General features: G+C 50.8%; 1 protein-coding gene across 2 annotated transcripts; it reads right to left on the minus strand.

The window, feature by feature from the left end:
- Positions 1-275: 275 nt before the first annotated feature.
- SUSD3 (sushi domain containing 3) lies at positions 276-20,380 on the minus strand. 2 transcript variants are annotated; one of them, XM_061163618.1, is made up of 6 exons: positions 20,036-20,165; positions 6,989-7,177; positions 5,296-5,443; positions 4,495-4,647; positions 2,456-2,538; positions 808-947 (listed from the first exon to the last, which is right to left on the minus strand). In XM_061163618.1, exons 1-5 carry the CDS (start codon positions 20,121-20,123, stop codon positions 2,484-2,486), a joined length of 633 nt encoding a protein of 210 aa, XP_061019601.1. In that variant the 5' UTR covers positions 20,124-20,165; the 3' UTR covers positions 808-947; positions 2,456-2,483. The 2 variants fall into 2 exon arrangements, with proteins under 2 accessions (XP_061019602.1, XP_061019601.1); XM_061163619.1 differs by lacking the exon at positions 2,456-2,538 and having other exon boundaries at positions 276-947; positions 20,036-20,380.
- Between the last annotated feature and the right edge of the window lie 1,954 nt (positions 20,381-22,334).

A 22,334-nucleotide genomic window follows, 5' to 3' on the forward strand; every position in this document is an offset into this window, starting at 1 on the left:
GCCCTGAAAGGTAAGGTTTGCACTTGGGACTCTCACTGTGGAAACCAGCTGCCATGATATGAGGAGGCCTGGCCACTCGAGGTGGTCACCACTTCATGGGTCTCTGGGGACACCTGGCAGCAATCCAGCTGACCACAAGCACACGGGAGGAGCTGCTGTGAGCACTGGCCAGCAGAGCCCAGCAGTCCTGGAATCCCAAGCTGTAGTAACGAGAAACTACAGTTTTATGCTGCTACACTTGAGGCTCTGTTACACAGGGATTGAAAACTGAGACAGTAATTCTTACCTTTATTGTTTTTCAAAGAATTGTTTATTTCATACCCCTTACCACAACTTTACAGATAATGGATGCAGCATCCCAGCTGGGTCTCTGCTTGTAGGTACAAGGCAGCCAGCTATAACTGTGGAGGAGTCTGCTGTCATCTCCTCCACTCTGCTATGCAAAACTAGACGTGCCTAAAATGTCCTCCAGTCTCTTCAAAGGAGCCTCACTAGAGGGAGGCTGCAGATGGTTTTGTGAACCTCAGTGGTGGTTTCAAGGAGCCCTGTCTATAAAAACAGCTATGGCTGGGCTCCCCTGGGACAGGTCACCCCCTGAGAGGGTCCCCAACTCAATGCTCTGAGGGATCTCTAAGCCGGGAAGCTGATTTCACTGACCAATCTTGAGCTGGACACATGTCGAGATGCAGGTGTCAGCTGGTAGGGTCGTCCTGGCCTTCCCACTGTGGAGGGCAGGCTCTGGTCTCTGCTTTGGTCACCCTGGGACATAGGCTGCAGGCTGTCTGAGCATCACAGTTGGCCTGGAGGGAGGCAGGATCTGCCCTGGGTTTGCTGTATGCACCATCACCTGGGCGCGGGGTGAGCTGGTGGGGCCACTAGCGGTCCAGAAGTCCTTGTCCACGCCTCGGGCCACGCTGGCCAGCTCTCTGGTACCCTCGCCAAGGTCTCTGCAGGAAGAGGAAGTGTGAGCGTGGGGGAAGAGTGAGGACTCCATTTAACTCCAACGTTGCCCCCATGCTGGGTACCCAGGCCCCGGTCTGCAATGGGTCTGGGGTAGATTGCTGCCCCAAGGTGAGGGCCCCTGTTTTCTCTTGCCTTGCACCCAAGGAGGCCCCTCCATAGGTGCCTCTCACTGAGCCTCAAGTCCCTCCTTCATACAAGAGGGATGACTCAAGGAGCAGCACACCCACCTTCCTGGGGCTTTCTAGAGGAAGGAAGCTTATTCAGAGTGTAAACTATGTGGAAACAGCATGCCTTAGGCAGAGAAGGGACACTGGGGTCCCAGGAACATTCTGGAGGACACCCTCACTCTTGCCAGGCTCTCCTCTGGCACTCTGGGGCCAGATCTCCTACCTTCTATATCTTCAGTTCCCTTGTGGCCTCCTCTAGCCCCCAAGCCACAAACCCACCCAATTTCCAAGCTGAGCAAACCCTGGCCCCCACCTTTGTCCACCTGGCCCTGCTCCCACCCACTTACACTGGTTTCTGCTTCCTGAGGCTGCCTGGCTACTTCTTCCCCTTAAGATGCTCTCTCTCTCCTCTCCAATACAGGCTCTCCCAATCTATTCACCTCAGGCACCACTTCTTCCAGGAAGCTTTCCCAGATTTCTATTCCCACCCACATCTAGTCCTCAGGAAAGCTCTAAGTAATAGGAATTATGTTATCTGTTGGTTCAATGAATAGGTGAGTGAATAAACTAACTAGCGGAAAGGAAAATCAGCTTAGTAAGCAAGTCCACTGACTTTAGAGCTAGACTTTGGAGATGACTTCAAACCTAGCTTCATGCTTAGCAGTTGTGTTATTCTGGACAAGTTTCTCAAAATGGGATAAAAAAATAGTTCCTACTCCTACGGTTAGAACAAGTAATGTTTGGAAAAGCTTAGAACAGTGCCTGGCACAATGTGAGTGCGGGGAAGCATTTATGAAAGAAAAGTAAGGTCAAGGGGCAAACCTCACCTTACTAAAGATGATTTCACCACCAATCAGTGGGAGAACTGGGGCATCTAGGCCTTGCCTAGGATGATACATCCTGAAATGCAACAATTCCTTCCCCTATTCCATTGGGGCTCTTCCCAACTGAGACACCAGACAGTATGTCACAGGTCTATAATGGGGAGAGGGTGTCACAGGGCAGGCGGCAATGGAGAGGCTCTGAAACCTGCCAAGGAAATGTGACTATATGAAAAGGATATGCACTACCAATATATCCTGAACATAATCTGAAAATAACTGAAACAAAAAGGAAAGTGCTGGCAGCTGGCTGATGGGTAAGGATCTCTTCTACAATGTACATGGAGCTTCCAGTATTGATGAGAAAAAACATCAGGCAATTCAGCAGAGCAAACCAAAAATGTCTAAAGCCAGCAATGCGACTGGTAAGCAAAAGGAAGGAGAAAATGCTCTTTCTCAATATTAATCAAATAAATGCTGATGAAAACCAGCAATGTAACTCACACTTGCTAGGGAAGTGATGGAAAACAAATCATAAATGTTTGGCAACGGTTAGCTGTAAAAATGGCTCAACTGGTACTGGGTTCCTGGAGAAAGAATATGGTAACAAAAATATTCAGACTTATTTGACCTAAACAATCTGTTCCTAGGATCGTCCCAAAATGCCATCTCAAAAAAGAAAAATGGCTCTAAGTACAGGCATTTGCCTAAACCTGAGCACAGCACTTGAAGTGTTTGGAGTGAAGCTCCAGGGGCCTCGGACCACCATGGCAACACAACGTGTCAGGTCAGGTGGAAAGGGTGCAAGGTGGCATTCCTGCCATGGCCACCACCATGTATGTCTAACGTGTGTCCGAAGTTTAAGGGAAGGAGGTAGGAAGTTAATTCCTAGGAGTCAGCCAGCCCCGGCACTTTGAGTGTGGACGTGGGATCAGACAGGCCCCTGCTACTCCTGCACAGGCCACCACCTCTAGCACCTCAGTTTCCTCATGTGCGTACCAGGGACGAGAGAATAATTAACAACAACGGCTGGCACTCACTGAAACTGTACTCCGGGCCCAGTAGAGCCCATTGACCTGTATCACCTCAACAGGGCCAAGAAGTGAGGCCCACCATAATCCTCACTGTACAAGGCTGGAAAACAAGGCATGAGCAGCTGTCACACAGAGAGGTGTCAGGCTCAAGCAACGGGCTCCCTGGGAGGTTCCTGGGGGGATGGACTGAGAAAATGAGCAGAAACTGACCTTGCAATGCCAGGGAGGGGCAGAGAAAGCACTCAATGGGCCAGAACATCCTGTGCGAGAGAGGAGGTGCTGCAGCTACTGAAGCCAGCAAGCCTAGGGCCCCCGCTCCGCAGTAAGGGAAGCCATCACAAAGAGAAGCCTGCTTACTGCAACAAAGAGTAGCCCCCACTTGCTACAACTAGAGAAAGCTCCCGAGCAGCAACGAAGACCCAGCACAGCCATAAATGAAAAATTTTTTAAAGTTTGAGGAAAGAATACCTATGAGTTCAGAGTGATACAAAAACAACAAAACAAAATGAAAGGAAGGATAAGACAAAATCCATCTTCATTCCTCAGGGAGGGAATAACAGAATCACAATGGAATTAAAATCATTACTCCGTAACCGCCAGGGCCAAAACTGATTCTGGCTGGATCATCCCTGGATGCTAAGGCTACAGGCCAGGGGTCATGGGGGCAGCAGAGTGACCCTTAGCAGAATCCTGTCTTTGTCACTTGACAACGGGCTCATCTCAGCCAAGAGGGCCCAGACCTCATGCCTGCAGGGCAATAGCCCAGCCTACATCCATGATACACACCAACACCACTCACAGGGCACCTGCACCAGAAATGCTGCCCAAGTGAGTCATGCAGGAACGCCAAGCCAGTCCAGAATACAGAGTCTGTAGGAGACCACTGGCCTTGAGGGTGCCAAGGGAATCACCACCAAAGACAAACATCCTGTCCGATTTAAGGAGCCCAGAGACCGGGAAGCCCTGGGACACAGGGTGCTCACTCAAAGCTGGTAAAAACACTGGGAGATGTTCTATCTGCAGTCCACATTCAGCCAAGATTAGACTCCTTGAGTCAAAAAAAAGTATGTAAAAAATGTCCTTGAACTGGTTCATAAAAAGTGTGTGTGTGTGTGTGGGTGTTTTGAAAGAGAGACAAGGAGAGACAGAAACGGAGAGACAGAGGGGCAGGGAGAGAGACGGGAAGACGGAGCAAACTGACAGGGCCCTGTGGGTCCTGGTGAAGGGTAATACTCATTTCCGGAAGCTTCCTTCTCTGGACACAGGGTGACAAGATAAAGACACGGAGTGGAGGGCAGCTCCAGGTACTAGGGTACACGGTCAGGCACGGTTGCAGCTAAGGACCATCAGCTTGTCTGACAGGTGGGAGTCGAGGCCTTGGTGGGCCTGGACTCACAGCATGTGCGGACTGTGAGTGCCCTTGGTGTCCAGGTTCTCTGGCCAAGCCAGGCACCTCCCACCCTGCCCTTATCACTGCCCTGCCGCCCTTCTTGCCCTGCCCATGCCCACGTGGTGAAGCTGCGATTGTCGTGCACTTGGACAGGCTGGATCCTGGACCCTCCACTGATGCTGCTGTTGCTGCTGACGCCCTTAAGGCCGAGGTAGGGAGCCTGCACTGTCTCCAAATCCTCGCCTCTCAGCTGGAGCCACAGTTGGTTTGCCCTGGGGAGAGATGGGGGGAGAGACATTCAGGTGCAAGCGTGTCCTGCAAGCCTCTGCAAGGCCAAGAGTAAGAATTTTAGGTCTGGACACTTCTGCTGCTGTAGGGAGAAGGCAGTCATGGGTGATGAGTAAGTGCCAGAAAAACCACTTACAAAGACAGGTGGTGGAAAGATCTTGCAATGAATCAAGCCAATGATGACACAGCACTGTGAATATAACCAATACCCCTGAACTGTGCACTGAAAGATGCTGCTCATGGTAACTTTTATTATGTTGTAAATATTTTACCACAGTTAAAAAAAAAAATACCCCACAAAACCCACCTCCACACACACACACACACAAAAAACAGGGTAAATTTCTGTGAAGAAATGTAGAGGTGAGTCAGACTCCACCTGCAGGCCCATCGTGTGGTCAGCCCTGCACGTCCACACACAGCAGAGCATACACTGGGGGTGTGCACAGTCAGCAGAATGAGAAAGGCCCCCGTGTCCCTGTCACCTATCTTACAAAAGACCAAACAAGTAAGCCACGGCCTAGATGCTCTGTGAACAGCAAGAGGCCACGATCGAAGCAGCCCCGCTCCCTGACACCCCTAGGGGACCCGAAGTGCCCAGCAGGTGTCCCGCGGCAGTCAGGTCACCGTACCTGTTGGATCGCCGCTGCTCACCCCTCTTCACACACTTGACGAAGCAGCAGGTGAGGAAGGCCATGGACATGAGCATGATGATGGCGCAGCTGATGACTGAGGAGATCACGGCCACCTTGAAGCCAAAGGTTTCGTAGGGGGGCACAGCTGTGAGGGAGACAAGACCAGCTCTTGGGCCCAGCCTGCCCTCAGGGAGCCCCGTTCCACGGGGAAGCCAGGGAGCTACTGACAGATGAGGTGAAGGTCTGTGAAAACTGTTGTAGGGGTAGGGCTACCAGGTAAGACTGCCCCCAAGAAGCGGGTATTTAAGCAGGGTTTTGGTGAGTGTGCACGAGTTTTGGGTGGCATACTGGGGGAAGCTCTAACAGGGAGTTCAGTGATGGTCTCTTTGGCTCCATCCCCTGTAGACTGGACTCCTGAGACCAGAGAACAGTAGACAACACATGGTCTATTTTCACAATGCCGCAAGCTGGCAAAACCCTTTGGGGGCCTATGTGCCTTCTTAGGTCACTTTCTAGGAAGGTGTGGAAAAAAGGAAAACACCAGTGTTTGGGGTCAAAGGGCCTTTGGCACATTATCAGCTATGTGCCGAGTACTAGTTCTATCAGGTTCTAAAGGATGTTCTCGAAATTGAGGCCCAGAATCCTAATTTGAACAACACTGCATATTTTCCCATGTAGTAGATATGGATCACGCTTTCCATTTCCTAGTCCCTCTGCCCTAACTGGACACTGGCCATCCTGACTGAAGACTACTACAGTTTCCCTTCACATGACCACATCCTGGCCAGTGGTGAACAGTGGGGCAGGGGTGTGGGACAACTTCTAAGAGCCTTTCTTGCCCTGCAACTAATCCTGTAACAACTCCATGGATGGTGCAGTTGAGGTCATGCCCAACAGAGCCACAATATGGAAAGAGCCTGGGTCCCCAGCAGGGGGCACTATACAGGCCTAGGACTGCCCATCCTGAGGGCCAGAGGCAAGAAAAACCTCTCATAATCCCCCATTACTTTGGTAACCCTCATTAGCTTGGGTTTTCTATCTCTTGTTGGAGTCTAATCCTAAGAGACACTCTCCTTCTCAGAAATTCAACCACCGCATGAGTATTTTAAAGGCTCTGAGAAGTCCTGCAGCCTGTTAACCCAGTCTTTTCCGAATTATATTGACTACAGAGCCCTTTTCAATGCACGATACACATTAACACAACATATGTAGCCTCACTTTGGAAAATGCTGTGCTGGGTATTATTCTTCAACACCCTGTAGAGGAAATATAGAAAACCATCTCCTCCTCCAGACTGAGCCCCACAGCCAGGCAATCCCATTCCCAAGTCCTAGAATTCTTGGCACATGGAATATCCTATTAAGCTTTGCTGCATCTGTGCATGAAATAACACATGAATGAAATGCAGTTTTCTGCTTAACAGGTAAAGTGCTACCTCAGACACATGAGTCACCTCTTGGAGATGACAGGCCAAGTCAGTGGCAGTGCTAGAATCTGAAGCAACTACTAGAACTTGAGTCTATACTGCAGACATGGAGCCCCAAGGGATCACCAGCCCTGGGAACAGGACCTTATACAGACACCCATGGAACCTTCTCTGTGGACACCCATGCCACCCATGTGACAAAATCAGCACTCCCCCCAGGGGGCACTGCTGAGCTGGGGGCAGCTCAGGCAGAATGGGCCTCACTCTTGCACATGGGGGTCCCTGAAGACCACTCAGCGATGTTCCCCTTCCAGGCACAGGTGAGGAGGCCAGACCCCACCATCTGGTGGCCCGAGGGGCAGTGGAACACGATGACAGTCCCCACAGAAGTGCCATCCCCACGAAGTACTTGGAAGGTGCCCTGCAGGGGCTGCTGCACTTGCACACACATGCCTAGGAGAGAAGAGAGGGGAGACAACGTGAGGACCCCACCCTTGGGGGCAGGGGCTTGGCAGGAGACCTCACCTGACCCAACGACCATATGTGCTCTGGAGAAGGTCAGACAGTCACCCAGACAAGCAACAGTGGCATCCATGTGGTCAAAGTGTAATCCCTACATTAAGTGAAATCTAGAGGTGCTGAAGACCATTGTGTTGATAAAAGAAACACACATCTAAAGACAATAAAAGCAAAAGGACAACTATTATCCAAGTGCAGCTTAAAACGCAGAATCAAGGGGGGGAAAAAGGAAGGAAAGAGATCGACAGATGTGATTTCATGAAGAGTAAACAACACAAACTTTTGTTATTCCCTAATAACTGAAAACTCCTTCATGGATCACAACCTTGTCATGGAGAAGGGGCCTGCATAACTCAATGAAGCTATGAGCCAGGCCGTGCAGGGCTATTAAGACAGACAGGTCTTAGTGAAGAGTTCTGACAAAAGTGGTTCACTGGAGGAGGAAATGGCAAACCACTCCAGTATTCTTGCCACAAGAACCCCAAGAACAGTATGAAAAGGCAAAAAGGTATGACACCGGAAGATGAGCCCCCAAGGTTAGAAGGCGTCCAATATGCTACTGGGGAAGAGCATAGGGCAATTACTGAAAACTCCAGATAGAATGAAGAGGCTGGACCAAAGCAGAAATGACGCTCAGCTGTGGATGCGTCTGGTAGTGAAAGTAAAGTCCAAAGCTGGAAAGAACAATATTGTACAGCTGAGCACTGAAGAATTGATTTTTCTGAACTGTGGTGCTGGAGAAGACTCTTGAGAGTCCCTTGGACTGCAACGAGATCAAACCAGTCAGTCCTAAAGGAAATCAACCCTGAATATTCATCGGAAGGACTGATGCTGAAGCTCCAATACTTTGGCCACCTGATGCAAAGAGTCAACTGTTGGCAAAGACTCTGATGCTGGGAAATATTGAAGGCAAAAGGAAAAGGAGGTGGCAGAGGATCAGATGGTTAGATACCATCACTGATTCAATCGACATGAATTTGAGCAAACTCTGGGAAAAGGACAGGGGAACCTAATGTGCTGCAGTCCATGGGGTCACAAATCATTGGACATGACTTAGCAACTGAACAATAACAATAACTGAAAAGCAAATTCAGACGAAAAAATTAGGAAAAGATATTTAGAAAACACAGGACAAAAGTTCAACACCCGTAATTTATAAAGAGATCTTAACGCAAGAGCAAAAGCTGAACATCCAAGTAAAACAGAATGAACTGATGTGTGAACAAGCTACTCATAAGAAACAAGTAGCCAACAGATACGAGAAAATGCTTGCCTTCGTAGTAACTCTGAGTGCTAAGTCACTTCAGTTGTGTCCTACTCTTTGTGACCCTATGGACTGTAGTCTGCTAGGCTTCTTTATCCATGGGATCCTCCAGGCAAGAGTACTGGAGTGGGTTGCCATGCCCTTCTCCAGGGGAGCTTCCTGACCCAGGGATAGGACCCAAGTCCCTTGTATCTCCTGCATTGGCGGGTTCTTTACCACTAGCACCACCTGGGAAGCCCTCATAGTAACGGAAGAAACACTAATTCAAATGAGAGCTAATCTTTCACTCCTCCACTTGCTAAACGTAAAAACAAACAAACAAAAAAAAAACCCACGTGAATTTAGCAAGGGCCTGGGAACAACTCCTCTCTGACTTGCCGATGGGGGTGCAGACCCAAATCTTTCTGGACAGAGTTTGGTAAAGTGTATTCAGAGCTTTATGCCTGTATATAAATCTGAGAATTTAGCCAACGTAAGTACTTACGATCTGCTGCCAGGATTTCTATAACAAGGTATTTGTCTACACCCACATCTCCAGCTGTGGGCATCAGTGCCGTTAATCAGAGTACATCTGACATGAATGCCAGCAATGATGGCATTACAAAGTGTTAAAACGATGTCCTTATATAAGGACATATACAGAATTTACTGTGTGCTGGATGCTGTTCTGAATGCTTTACATGTATTAACTCATCAATCCACAAAATACCTCCCCATTTGGCAGGGGAGCAAACTGAGGCACAGAGTGGTTTAACCGTTTCCTGAAGTAACACAGCTCCTATGCTGCAGGGCAGAGATTCTGAACCACAGAAGGAGGATCTGGGCCTACTCTCTCGATATACACATGTGATAGACACATCATGTGTCCTTCGTGTCTGGCTTCCCTTGTTTAGCATGAAAGAGGTGTCGTGCTGAGTGTGTTGGCAGCTGTCCATATTTATGGTGGAGCAGAGCCCCACTGTACACATGCCCCGTATGCTTCCCTGTTCCTGCTGACAGATGGATGTGTGCGTTGTTTCTGGCCTTCAAGAATATGGAATGAAGCGGCTACCAATGTTCTGGAGCATGCCTCCTCGTGCCCAAGTGCAAGAGGCTCTTCCTTCTGCTTTTCTGGAACTTTCTGATGGTACTACTGGTGTATAAAGTGCTTAGCCTCAAAAGGGACAAAAGGGAGACTGGTTGGGCAGGCTGTCCGGCCTGTGTCTGTGGCCACAATGACCAGAGGCAGCATCTGTGTTCAACTCCCTTGCTAGGTGGGAGCAAGGGTGGGGACTGGGACAGGGGCTAGCGCTACCCAGGCTGAGGACCCTGTTATTCCACACCAACCTAAAACAGTGCTGTGCCTGACCTACATGGGATGCCTCCAGCCAGGACCGTGCCCTGGGCACCAGGCATAGATGTCCTAAGGCCCACTCAGCCCGCCACACCCAGCCAAAGCTCCTGCCCTGGCCAGCCTGCTCATCACTTGGTTCCCCTAGTCTAACTCTGATGTTAGCCACCAGTTCCTCTCTTCTTTACTTGCTCTAGCCCTCACATTTAGAACCTCCCTGGATTTCCTTTTCTCAGTCCACAACCAATTCACCAGCAAACTCTGTGAGCTCTGTTTTCAAAACACACACCCAGGACATATGTAGTAGGCTGGAGAGTCCTCCAAAATCCACACCCACCTGGAAGCAGCCCCACAGGGGGTCCACCGTGGAACGCATGGGACACGGGGTCATATAGGTTGTGGGCACAGACCATGCCTGCGATTGCCCAAAGGGCCATGGCGGTCACTCAGGAGGGTCACACACATGCACTCACATACCTCGTGACAGACCTCCATGTCTGCGCACAACCAGCCCTGTCCAGAGGGGAAATAGAGGCTCAAGAAGGTCAGGCCGCCCCCTGCATGAACCTGCTGGCCCTGCCCCACTTAGGGTGAGGGTGTTAACAGGGCAGTGAGAGAGCTAGGCTTCGGCCTCGGTCCTGCATTCTGCCCTCAAGGAGGCCAAGGCTGCCCAAGACCCTTGGTGTTGAGAGGGTAACAGGCAGGAAGGCCAGGGGTCTCCAAATGGAGGAAAGAGGCTGTAAGTGCCAGACATTTTTATCTCTCTTAAGCGGCAGGAAGAAACAAACCAGCGATCTGTTTTTCCTTCTCTATACAAATTTAAAAGGAGGTTTCTCTTAACATTCTGTGTTGCCATGACACCTGGTCTCACCTAAAGCTAACTACTCTCAGACTTTGAGTTAACCAATACATTCCTTTTTCGTATGGAAATGTTGTCTTAAGCTATATTAATGAACCCCAGACTCTACCTTCAAGTTGGTTCCGCCAAACGGCCTAACTTACTTACTCAGGTATTGTTCCCCTAATCTATGTAAACGGAACTATTTGTTGGTATTCTGCCCTTCTACAAGATTCAAGTCAATCGTTTTATGGCCTGGGATGGATTATCTGATGCCATTCTAAATTTTATGACATTCCTTTCATTTCATTAACAGACTGTGAGTGACTATATAACATACAGCTAAAGACTAGGAGGGGGGTACTCTTTTGCCCCCTTCTGATGCCTATGTCAGAAGCTTTCTCTATACTTTAATAAAACTTTATTACACAAAAGCTCTGAGCGATCCAGCCTCGTCTCTGGCCCCGGATTGAATTCGTCTCCTCCGGAGGCCAAGAATCCCGCGTCTTATCGTTCAACAACAACCTTTCAGTGTGGGGCAGCGACAGTCAGAGACATCATTTGGGTGAGGTTGGCCAAGCTGCATGTAGTCCACCCCTTTGCCCCACCCTACCAAGAACCCGGCGGGTGCCTCATCAGGCTAAAAGGCTGGAGGGAGGAGTCTGTGCCTGGGCGTCCTTGTGGCTTGTGTACCTAGCAGGGAGTGGGGACTGACCATTGGAAGAGCATAAGCAACACTGGGCACCTAATGGACGGTTCACTACATTTCAGCCATATGAGAAGACCATCCATCTCCACCTCACAGATGGGGAAACTGATGCGCAGCAAGGCTGGATGACATGCTGAGGGTGACGGGGTGGAAGTGTGCTAGGCCATGGCTGTCATGTAAACCACACGTCTGGGAGGATTTGGGCTTCCCTGTCTGAGATGTCCACTGTTGGTGTCACATTAACAATAGCAATGCAGGTCTGACAGAAACATCTGGTCAAGAAGGACCCCAATTCCTGCCCTCATGTGGCACTCAACTGTCTGCAGAGGACAACAGTCATTATATCATTTTAACACGAGCAACCAAGCTTGGAGAGTTGGCTGACCCGCCCAACACCCACAGATAGAGAGGGAACCCACAGACAGGATTGACACACAGCTTAAGATTCCTAATCAACAGCAGAACAAAGGAGTGTGGGCACTTGCAACTTAAATGTAACAGGGCATCTTTCTTATATAAACAGCACAAGACAAAAGTCACAACAGAAAAAATGGTTATGTTAGGAAAAAAAAAAAATGGAAATGGTTCCAAACTAGTGAGCAGAGCAATTAATTAAGAAAATTAAACAGCATCCACATTAGGAAGGAAGAAGCAAAGCTTTCTATTAGATGGCATGATCCTATATCTAGAAAATCCCTGGGAAACTGCTACAAAAATTCTACAGGAACTAATAAATGAGTCCATCAAGATTATGGTATACAAGATCAACACACAAAAATCCATTGTATTTCAGTACAGTGGCAATGAGGGCAAACTAAAAATGCAATTAAGAAAACAATTCCATTTACAAGAGCATCAAAAAGAATAAACTACTTAGGAACAAAATTTAACAAAAGAAGGGTAAAACTGAAACTAAAAATTACAAAGCATGTTTAGAGAAATTAAAGAAGATCTAAAAAAATAGAAATACATGACATACTAGGGGGTCAGAAGACTTAGTATGGTTTAAGATGGCAATGCTCCTCCGCTCACTTAACAACTTAACCCTTATTCAGCATAACCCAGATTCAGCATAACCCTCATCAGAGTCCTAGCTGCTGCTTTCACAGAAACTGACAAACTGATCCTACAAATCATAAGGAAAGGCAAAAAGACCTAGAATAGCACAAACAGAACAATCTTGAAAAAGGAGAACAAAGTTGGAGGATTCATACTTCCTTAGTTCAAATTTTATCACAAAGCTATGGTGATGAAAACAGAGGACACCACTATAAAGACAGACATGCAGGCCAATGCAAGAATTTAAACTCAAGACATAAACTATTTACAATCAGCTGATTTTCAACATGGATGCCAAGACAGTTAAACAGGAGGAGAATAGTTTTTCAATGATTCGGTGCCATGAAAACAAGACTTACACGCAAAAGGAGAAAGTTGGACCTCTCCTTGTATCATATAAAAAAATTAGCTTAAAATGAATCAAAGATCTCAATATAACAGATAAAAACCATAAAAACTCTTAGAAGAAAACATAAGGGTAAATCTTCCTGACCTTCCAATGGCAATGGTTTCTCAATGTTTACCAAGACAAACAACAAAACAAATGGATAAATTGGACTTCACTAAAACGAAAAAATTTGTGCTTTATAGGATACTATCAAGAAAGTGAAAAAACAACCCTCAGAGTGGGAGAAAATATTTACAAAAGCATCTGTCTGAAAAGGGATTGCATTTAGAGTGTATAAATTATTATACTGAATTATAAAAAGACAACCTAATTTATAAATGGGCAACAGATATGAACAGACATTTCTCTATAAAGATATACCAGGGGCCACCAACAAGCACATGAAAAGATACTCAACATCACTAGCTTCAAGGAAATGCAAACCAAACCCACAGGGAGGTACTTTTTCATGTCTACCATGAAAAAGACACATGAAAAAAATGATAACAGGTATACCAAGAATGTAAACAAACTGGAGCCCTCACACACTGCAGCCGGGAATGTCAATGGGGCAGCCACTTCGCAGCTTCTCTAACAGTTTTCAGAGCACTTCCAAATGATGCGGTCATGCCCCTCCCAGCAATATACCCAAGGGAAAGGAAAACACATCTATAGAAAAACTTGAACACAAATGTTCATTAGCAGCATTATTCATAATAGCCAAAAAGTAAAACCCACCTAAATGTTCATCAACTGCTAAATGGTGAGCTAAAATATGGCTCACCCTTACAATGGAATATTATCTGAAGAACTGATGTGCTACAACGTGGATGAACCTTCAAAACTAGCCAGTCACAAAAAAAACACATATTGTATAATTCCATTCATATGAAATGTCTACAACAGGCAAATCTATAGAGACAGAAAGCAGATCAGTGGTTGTCTGGGGCAAGGGAGAGGGGGAATTGGGAGGTGAACTCTAAGTTATGTAGGGCTTCCTTTTGGGATGATGAAAATGTCCTAAAATTGACTGTGGTGATAGTTGTATGTATCTGAATGGACTAAAAGCTATCGAGTTGTACACTTTAAATGTACAATTTAAATCTGTGAGTTGTACGGCACATGAATAATACCTCAATAAAGCCTGTTAGAAAAATTCAGGGGAAATATTTATCTCAATTAAAGAGGTGTGAATTTGAAACCTAAGTTATTACTTTTGGCTTGGTCTAGTTCAAAAAAACCAGCCCACCAGGTTAGTGAGGTTGTGGGAAAAGGGATGGGGGGCAGAGGGCACCTTAGGAAGACCTAAGCAGCAGTCCTCCCCTGCAGCAGGGGACAGGCAGGAAGGGGTAAGGAGCCTGAGCTGGGAGTCCCAGGGAGGCAGGGCAAGGAGGACACAGCACCAACTTCAAGCCCCCAGTCAGACATTTCCGGATTACCCTCACTGGCCTTGGGTCACCCAGTACTCAATACTCTGAGTACTGAGTACTCAGTACTGTACACAGTAGTACAGTAGTACTCTTGATTCCAGAGTATAGGCCCTTAATTAATCATCATACTGTGTTTCCACAGGTGCCAAAGTAGAAATGAATGAACGAATGAATGTACAAATGAGTGAACAGACAACCTAACAGCTGAAAGCTGTAATCAGCACTCCTCCAGGAGAAATCTCTTTTCTTTTTCAGGATCTGTGGACTTGGACCTGTGTTGTCCTTCCAGCCAGGGAAGTGGACTGGAGTTTTGGAACTGGGCAGACACAGCAGGGCAGCCACAGGCCAGCCACATGGCCCCTTCCCCAGGGTCACCGGAAACCAACACTTCCCAGTCCCCCATTTAGAAATGCCACTTCTCCATTCTTCTGTGGCTAAGCACCTTCTTTCTCCCCAGCCCCATGAGGCCTTCGGAGAAGGGAGGGCCCTTTGGAAGGGATCAGCAGGGGTGGGAGCTTCGTGGGCACTTGTATTCCCAGCACCTGGCAAATAAAAGGAGGAAGGGATAAACCTGTGTTTATCCTTTAAAGATGCAACTAGAACTTTATCAAAAAAAATAAGATGCTGTGAGGGAGAGACAAAGAGATGGCAAGAGATGAGATGAAGCAGGTCTGGTGAAAAGTTAAGGGTAGGATAGAGCTGGGGGATGTGTGGATATAAATTCTTCCCTCTGTGGTATGTTTAAAAAATTTTTTTAATGTGGGGAGAAAGCCTTAGGCATCACTGTTGAATTTATCTGACTGCCTCATATGCCCCAGGGGGTGGCTGCCCATCTCCCTACCCAGAGCCCAGTCCACATCCTGCACTACCAGCTTAGCTGGCCCTGGCATGGGGAGTCACAGACAGAAGTTTCAGAAATGGAGGCAGCAGGCTGGTTCTACAGACACACACATCTGGGTATAAACCACACTGAACCTGCGGGGTGACCAGGTTACCAATTCGGTCCTCAACTCACCCGTAAATGCGGCAGCGGGCAAGACTGGGCGGGGGCTGACTGAGATGACATGCAACCCCAACCCAGCAAGGAAACCACCCCTGTCGTGGGGAAAGGGCCCGGCTGTCAACAGCCACATCCTGTACATCTGCTGGGTTCCGCTATGGTGACATGCAATCCCAAGGCAGGCACGGCCACTGTTTCATCACCCAGGGGGCTCACATAGCTTCAGTGACAGAAATAAGCCCTCCCCACAAGAGGCCCAGAGCCTGTCCTGGCTCCTGGAATCTCACCAAGGTGGGAGGGAGAGGGGCGATGCCAGAGAAAGGGAACAGGCCTAACGCGTGGATGCCTCCAAGGTGTGTGTCAAACTGAAGACTCAAGGGAAAGGTCCAAGAGAATTCGCAGCCCAGGCCCAGTGAAAACGCCACTGCCCATGACCATGCATGTTGTGCGGCTGGGGGCAGGAGGGCCACTGAGAGACTCAGAATGGGGGCTTTAAAAGGCGTCATGGCCTCTCTACCCAGACCTGTGGCCTCACAGTCTGCATTTCTGGCCAGCCAATACAGGTGTCTCATGCCCATCAGAGGCAGGGAGCCCCTGCTTCAAGCCCAAGTGTATGTTCGAACAGGTCCTCTTTTCAAAATGAAAATGAAAGGTCTGAGGAAATAACTCTGAAAAGAAAGAGCAGGGGGAAGATGAGCCTTGCCCAAGGCCCCCTCCCTGCAGTGAGTACATCATGGAACCTTCCCCTACCTGGGAGGCAAGGAGCTCAACTCCAGTAATCTGAGAGCCCAATCAAGCAGGGAGGCGAAGGCAGAGAAGCCAAGTGGGCCTGGTCTGCTAGGATCACCCTCTCAGCCCCAGCCCCTCTCCACCAGGTCTGGCCCTGCTCCACCACCTCTAGGCTTAGGTCCAAGACTTGGTCAGATTCAGTTTGCCAACCTGCAAAATAGGATGACCTGCTCTTCAGGGTGATAGGAAGAGTGGGACCACCTGGTGGAGGCCTTAAACCTGTACCTGGGAGATCAGGAATGCCCCTAGGAGGAGGTTTAATACCTCACTTCTATCCCCCATCCTAAGTCCACAGTATCCAGACCCAAGTCTGGGTCTGCACCTGCTAGCCCCAGACTCAGACCCAAGTCTTCCCCAAGACCATGACACTCTGCCAAGACACCTTTATCTGCCATCCCCTTACTCCAACAGGATGTCCTGCATCCCTTCTCTGGGCCTGGAAGGCTGGCAGACACTTTGGGCTGGGCCCATTTTCCAGATGAGGAAACTGAGGTCCACAGATCTATTGAAGGCCCTAGGTACACACTGGCAGTGCCCCCCACCAGACCTTTCTACCCAACTTGTGACACCCAGGCCAGACGGGGCAGGAAGGTGGCACAGCGTCAGGGGACGATGAGGGCTTCAGTCTACCCATCTTCTAAGGATATTCCAAGAAACCACCAGCTGGCTCCAGAGACATTCCAGAGACATCCCCTAACCACTGCAAACCCAGCCTCTTCTCTCATTCCTCACTACACCCTCCACAGCCTGGAGGCCTCCAGACGCTCTAGCTGGGCCCCCAACAGTCCCTCCCTACACATGGTGTTTAAGAGGCAAATCCCACTTCTTCCATCCCCTGCTGAAAATCCTCACCGACACCCAGCTGCCCCTGTATATCCTTCCTAGGCCTGGTCTCCACCCCACCCCCAACTCCCAGCTGTCCTTTCCTTCCAGCCCTACTCAGCCCTGGTGCCTGGCCCTGACCACTTGTGGCCCGACTCACACACTGGATGCTGCATTCCCCCAGCCCTCCTCTGGCTGGACCCCTGCACCCCTCAATCTTTGGTGCATTTTTTTTTCTCTGCACCCTTTATAAATTCATCTTTTTTTTCACTATATACAAATAAATCTCAAAAGAGAGGAAAAACAACAGAAAAAAAAGGAATGGATTTGATGTAGGCAAGATACAAAACAAAAGCAAACCCTATAAACTCACTGGACAGTGGAGAGGCAGATCAGCCCATCAGGTGTGCATCCAACTCCCCCAACTCACTACCCAGTGCCAGGCAATGCTCTCTCCCACCCTCTAACACACAGTGGGTGTATGGCTTGGCCTGCATACCCTGTCCTTCCAGCCCATGCCTCCCCCAGTCTGCCTGGCCAGTGGGGGTAAGAACAATCCTTGCTTGTTAATCTTTTATCTGGAACCTTGGACCACAGGACCATCCCTCCCATCCTCCTTCCTGGAGCCAACACAGCCCTCAAACCCTGACCACATCCGCTGGGAGGTAAATAAGTTAACCTTTTATGTTGGCCATGGCTGTGGACAACAGGGACAATGGGGAGATGGGGGAGGCAGGCTCCTAGACTCGCCCACTGTGGGCCTGGGTCACTGCGGGATTGGAAAGTCACTTCCTTGTTCTGAGTTTCAGTATCCTCAAGTGGAAAGAGGAACCCACAGGAGGGATTTCTCAGACAGAAATCAAAATGGGTGAGGGGTGTGGGTGCACAGGTACTCTCTGGAGAGTCAGCCACTCCCCACTCCCACCCACAAGACCCCAGCAGCGGGGAGAGCCACGTGCAGGAGGCCCACGCCCTGGCTGTGTCCTGAGGCAGGCATAGGGTTCAGAACGACTGCGGTTCTGGTCCCTGGCTACAGTCCAGACCTGGGTCTCCCAGGCAGTCCGCTGACAGCAGGTCAGCTCACATGAGAACGATACATCCTCCAGAACATGACCAGGTTAATTTCAACCCAGTAAGAGCACAAGCCCCGTGCCCCCATCCCCTCCACTCTGAATCTCTCAGGAGAGAACACTGAGGCTCCAGAGAGCCTCTTTCAACCAGCAGCTCTGTCTGTACCCTGGTGGGAGACCCTGTTGAGAGACCAACGCCCACCCACTCCCTCCAGGTTTCGGTCTTTTCGTCAAATGGGCCCAGGCTGGCTGTGGGGCTGGCCTGCAGGGGTGAAGCCAAGAGGACGTCCACAGAGCACGTCCTCATCCACCCCTGCAGTCCTTCTGCTGCCCCCTCTCAGGGGTATGGGAGGTCATCTCTGGTCACTGAAACCCCGAGGTACTCCTCTTGCAGGGCCATGTTCCTGGACAATCTCCTCCATTGGGGAGTGCTGGAGCTGCTCCAGGAAGAGCAGAATAATGTACCCATTTTACAGACTGCAGGAAAAACACGCATCCCATTCCTGTGATTTAGACAGTGCCAAACTGTCTCTAAAGACCCCCTCATACCCATCTTTTACTGCCCCACAAGGAGAGGTGGGTGCCCATTTCACAGCCCAAGATATTGAGGCTATGAAGCAGAGCAGTCCAGACAACAGTGATACCTTGGGGCAGAACCATGGTGAGGGTGGGTGCACTGGGCCTTCCTTGGCTTCCACAAGCCTGGGCAGGTATACAAGGCCCACAACTTAGCACATGGAGAAACTGAGGCGCACAGTGAGGCCAGACGTACCCCAAGTTGGGGGGGTGCTCCAACCCCAAATTCCTGGGAAAGATTCACAGGCTGGGATCCCCAGGGTAGCAGGGCTGGGGCCAGGCCAGGCAAGCTAGATAGAGGGCAGGGACTGGACTCTGAGACCCTCTTTCTCCCAGGACAGTCCTCTGAAAACGGTCTTTCGTATGCAGCCAGAGTCTCCCCCCACTCCCCGGCTCTCCTTGGCTGATTGTGGGCAAGTCCCTCTGCCTCACAGTGGACACTCACCTCCCCAGGCACCGCTGCGCAACTCGCACACGCATTATCCTCTCTTTACACACACTCAAACACTAAATTCGGGACGGTGCATCAGGCTGCCAGAGGGAGTTAAAGAAAAACCCACCCCACCAGGCCCAGGGCAGGTCTCAGGTCCTAGCTTTCACACCATCAAGCCACATGCCTCTGCTCTGAGACTGACTTCCCTGGGCCTGTTTTCCCAGCGGAGACAGAGCCGTCATTGCTCCCAAGGTGGCAGGTGTCACTGTTTTAAGCTTGACTGGCTGCATGCCCAATCGGGTGTGTCCTGTGCCAGGCCGCTCCTCCAGGCCCGGCCTCCACCCGTGCAATTCAGCGCCTGGCCTGGGGCACAGGTGAGCAGAGACGCTCAGGCTTAAGGGGGAGCGGGCAGTGTGCCCTCCAGTGAGCCTCCAGGAACATCTGGGGGCTCGACGTCTGGGTTTATCTGTGTTTCTAAAAGGATTACATTTCAGACGCATTCAAGGCGCAAAGCGCACATTCGAACCCCGGGCTTCGGACGCTTTCCCCACACCGAAGGCGGGCAGAAAGACGAACCTCCTCCAGAACAATCCAGAAATCAAACATTTACGGTAACAGTCAGCCGTCCGGAGACCCCGGAGCCACACCCCAGGCCCCACTGTCGTTCTCCTCCCTCAAGCTCAGTTTCCCCACCTGTAAAGTGGGGCTGAGGAGCTAGCCGGCGAACCGGAGCATCTCCCCGAGGTAAGGCCGGTTTCGGTTTCCCCCCGTCCGTCGCGCAGTCATCCCCCGCATCACCCCGAGGCGGCCCCCACTGGGAAAGGGCGCGCACCTGGGCTGGCGCGCGGCTAAACGCAGCCGCCTGGCTTCTGGGCACTCGCTGCCGGGCTTCAGCTCCGCTGGGGCGCCCGCTGGGCGGCGGAGAGGGCCGGGGGGCGTTAACCGCCGGGTGTGCACCTCCCCGCGGCAGAGTGCAGCCCACCGCCCCCCGCTCCCGCCCGAGGCTGTGCACGCAGCCCCTCACTTTTCCCGTCTGTGTAATGGGCGCAGACCCCCGCCCGAGGCCCGCAGCCTCTGCCCTTACCTGTGCCGTTCCCGGGGGTGGGCATGGCGCTCTCCTTGCGCCCCCCGGGCCTCGCCCTGCGGCGGAGGGTCGCCGCCGCCCCGCGCATCCCCGCGCCCTCCGCGGCGCTTGGCCGGACTGCCGCGCAGGGGCCAGCGTGGGCGGGGCGGCCAGGACGCGCCCTCGCAGGGTAGAGGGCGGGGCCGACCCCGCGGGAGCCCTCGGCCCCGAGGGGGCGAAAGTCGCTGAGCGGAAAGTCTCGCTCCAGGGCCCTGCGCAGGCGTTGCTCTCGGTCCCTGCCCCTCCGACCGCCAGGGTCCTCCCCAGACCAGGTGTTCTGGGTGAGTAGCACATGTGAACCCCGTCTGTGTCACTGGGTCAGGCCCTCTGTGGTGAGTGTCGATGTTGCACTTCTTCAGTGAGGACCCCTGGGTCGTGGGGGCAGGATTCAGACCTCCAGGGTCTGGCCCTAGGCTCACACACCCCACTGGGGGGGCCTCTGCCCTCTCGTGACTCCTCCTACCCAGCCCCCTTAGAGGGGGCCCCTGGCTAGGCTCAGAGCTGCGGCCCGCCCCTTCCTCTCTCTAGGACCCCGCCCAGCCCAGGCGCTGCACCCCGCCCAGGCCCAGGAAATGCTGAAGAAGCTCTAAGATTACCGAGTCCACGGCGGGGTCTTCCCAAGGCAGCCCCTGGTGACCAGTCCTGCAGAGCTGGGGGAAGGTGTGTGGAAGATTCTGGGTCTGTCTTGGTCCGCACTGCTAGTTTAATGGTGGATCACTAAGTTTATCCAACATTAGACTAAGTAGTGGTGACCAAGATAGACATCAGATCCATCCTTTAGACTAGGAGTGCAGACCAAGGTAAATCCAGGGATCCGCCCTTAAAGTAGGGCTTCCCTGGTGGCTCAGCTAGTAAAAAATCCACCTGCAGTGCAGGAGACCCTGGTTCGATTCCTGGGCCGGAAAGATCCCCTGGAGAAGGGATAAGCTACCTACTGCAGTATTCTTGGGCTTCCCAGGTGGCTCAGTTGGTATAGAATCTGCCTGCAATGCAGAAGACCTAGGTTCAATCCCTGCGTTGGGAAGATCCCCCGTAGGAGGGCATGGCAACCCACTACAGTATTCTTCCATGGAGAATCCCCATGGAGAAAGGAGCCTGGTGCCTGCAGTCCACGGGATCACAAAGAGTTGGACACGACTGGAGTGACTGAGCACACCCTTAAATACATAGTGGAGAACAAGATAGACACCTGGATCCAACATTAGGGTAGCAGTACAGACCATGATAGACACAGGGATCTTCCATTAGACTAGGTAGTGGAGACCATGGTAGATCCAGGGGTCCACCTTTAGACCTCGGAATCCTCCATTACTAAGTTGTGGAGACAAATACAGACACCAGACAAATACTGCTGCTCCTGCTGCTAAGTTGCTTTAGTCGTGTCCGACTCCATGCGACCCCGTAGATGGCAGCCCACCAGGCTCCTCCGTCCCTGGAATTCTCCAGGCAAGAATACTGGAGTGGGTTGCCATTTCCTTCTCCAATGCATGCATGCATGCTAAGTCGCCTCAGTCGTGTCCGACTCTGTGTGACCCTATGGACAGCAGCCCACCAGGCTCCTCCATCCACAGGATTCTCCAGGCAAGAATACTGGAGTGGGCTGCCATTTCCTTCTCCACCAGACAAATGCAGGGATCCACCATTAGATTAGGAGCGCAGGCTAAGACATATCCAGGAATGCCCCCATTTGACTAGGAATGGAGACCCAAGTAGACACAGGAACCTCCATTAGACCCAGATAGATCCGGGACCCAACACTGAACTAAGCAATGGAGAGCAAAACAGACACAGGATCCACCGTTAGATCAGGAGTGCAAACCAAGACAGACCCAGGGATCCACCATTAGACTAGGAGTAAATACCAAGATGAATCTAGAGAGCCACCATAAGACAGTCAGTGACAGAACAGCTGATGAAAAGGCCTTACGATCTTAATTCTTTGGAAGCTCGAGGTACAACCAGAAGTTCAGTGTGGCCACCCCTGGAAGTCTCTGAGATGGCCCAGGTGGACAGAACTGGCTCTGGAGTGCTTGGCAGGCAGCAGCAAAGAGGTTGGTGTCTTGTGGGACAATAGGGCAGGGTCCCAGCAGGCCAGCCCCTCCCTGCCTTTGCTTTCTTAGTCTGGTAGACACTCATGTTCAGTGTAATACATAAGGGCCCTCCTCTTTCCCGAGCCAGGGGTGTTTCTCCCCATAATATCTAATTCCCACTTCAGACTTGTGGGTCACACATAATGACTTTCTTCATTTCCCTTGATATG

This window comes from Dama dama, chromosome 16 (genome assembly GCF_033118175.1).
Source record: "Dama dama isolate Ldn47 chromosome 16, ASM3311817v1, whole genome shotgun sequence".
Classification (NCBI taxonomy): Eukaryota; Metazoa; Chordata; class Mammalia; order Artiodactyla; family Cervidae; genus Dama; species Dama dama.

What these genes read in the sequence shown, in the direction of transcription:
- SUSD3 (XM_061163619.1), bottom strand. Translation starts at nt 20,123, where the DNA reads ATGCGCGGGGCGGCGGCGACCCTCCGCCGCAGGGCGAGGCCCGGGGGG. An exon ending in CACCCCCGGGAACGGCACAG is followed by an intron (nt 7,178 to 20,035) that starts GTAAGGGCAGAG and finishes CTTCTCTCCTAG; the next exon opens with GCATGTGTGTGCAAGTGCAG. An exon ending in AGGGACCCCCATGTGCAAGA is followed by an intron (nt 5,444 to 6,988) that starts GTGAGGCCCATT and finishes TCTCCCTCACAG; the next exon opens with CTGTGCCCCCCTACGAAACC.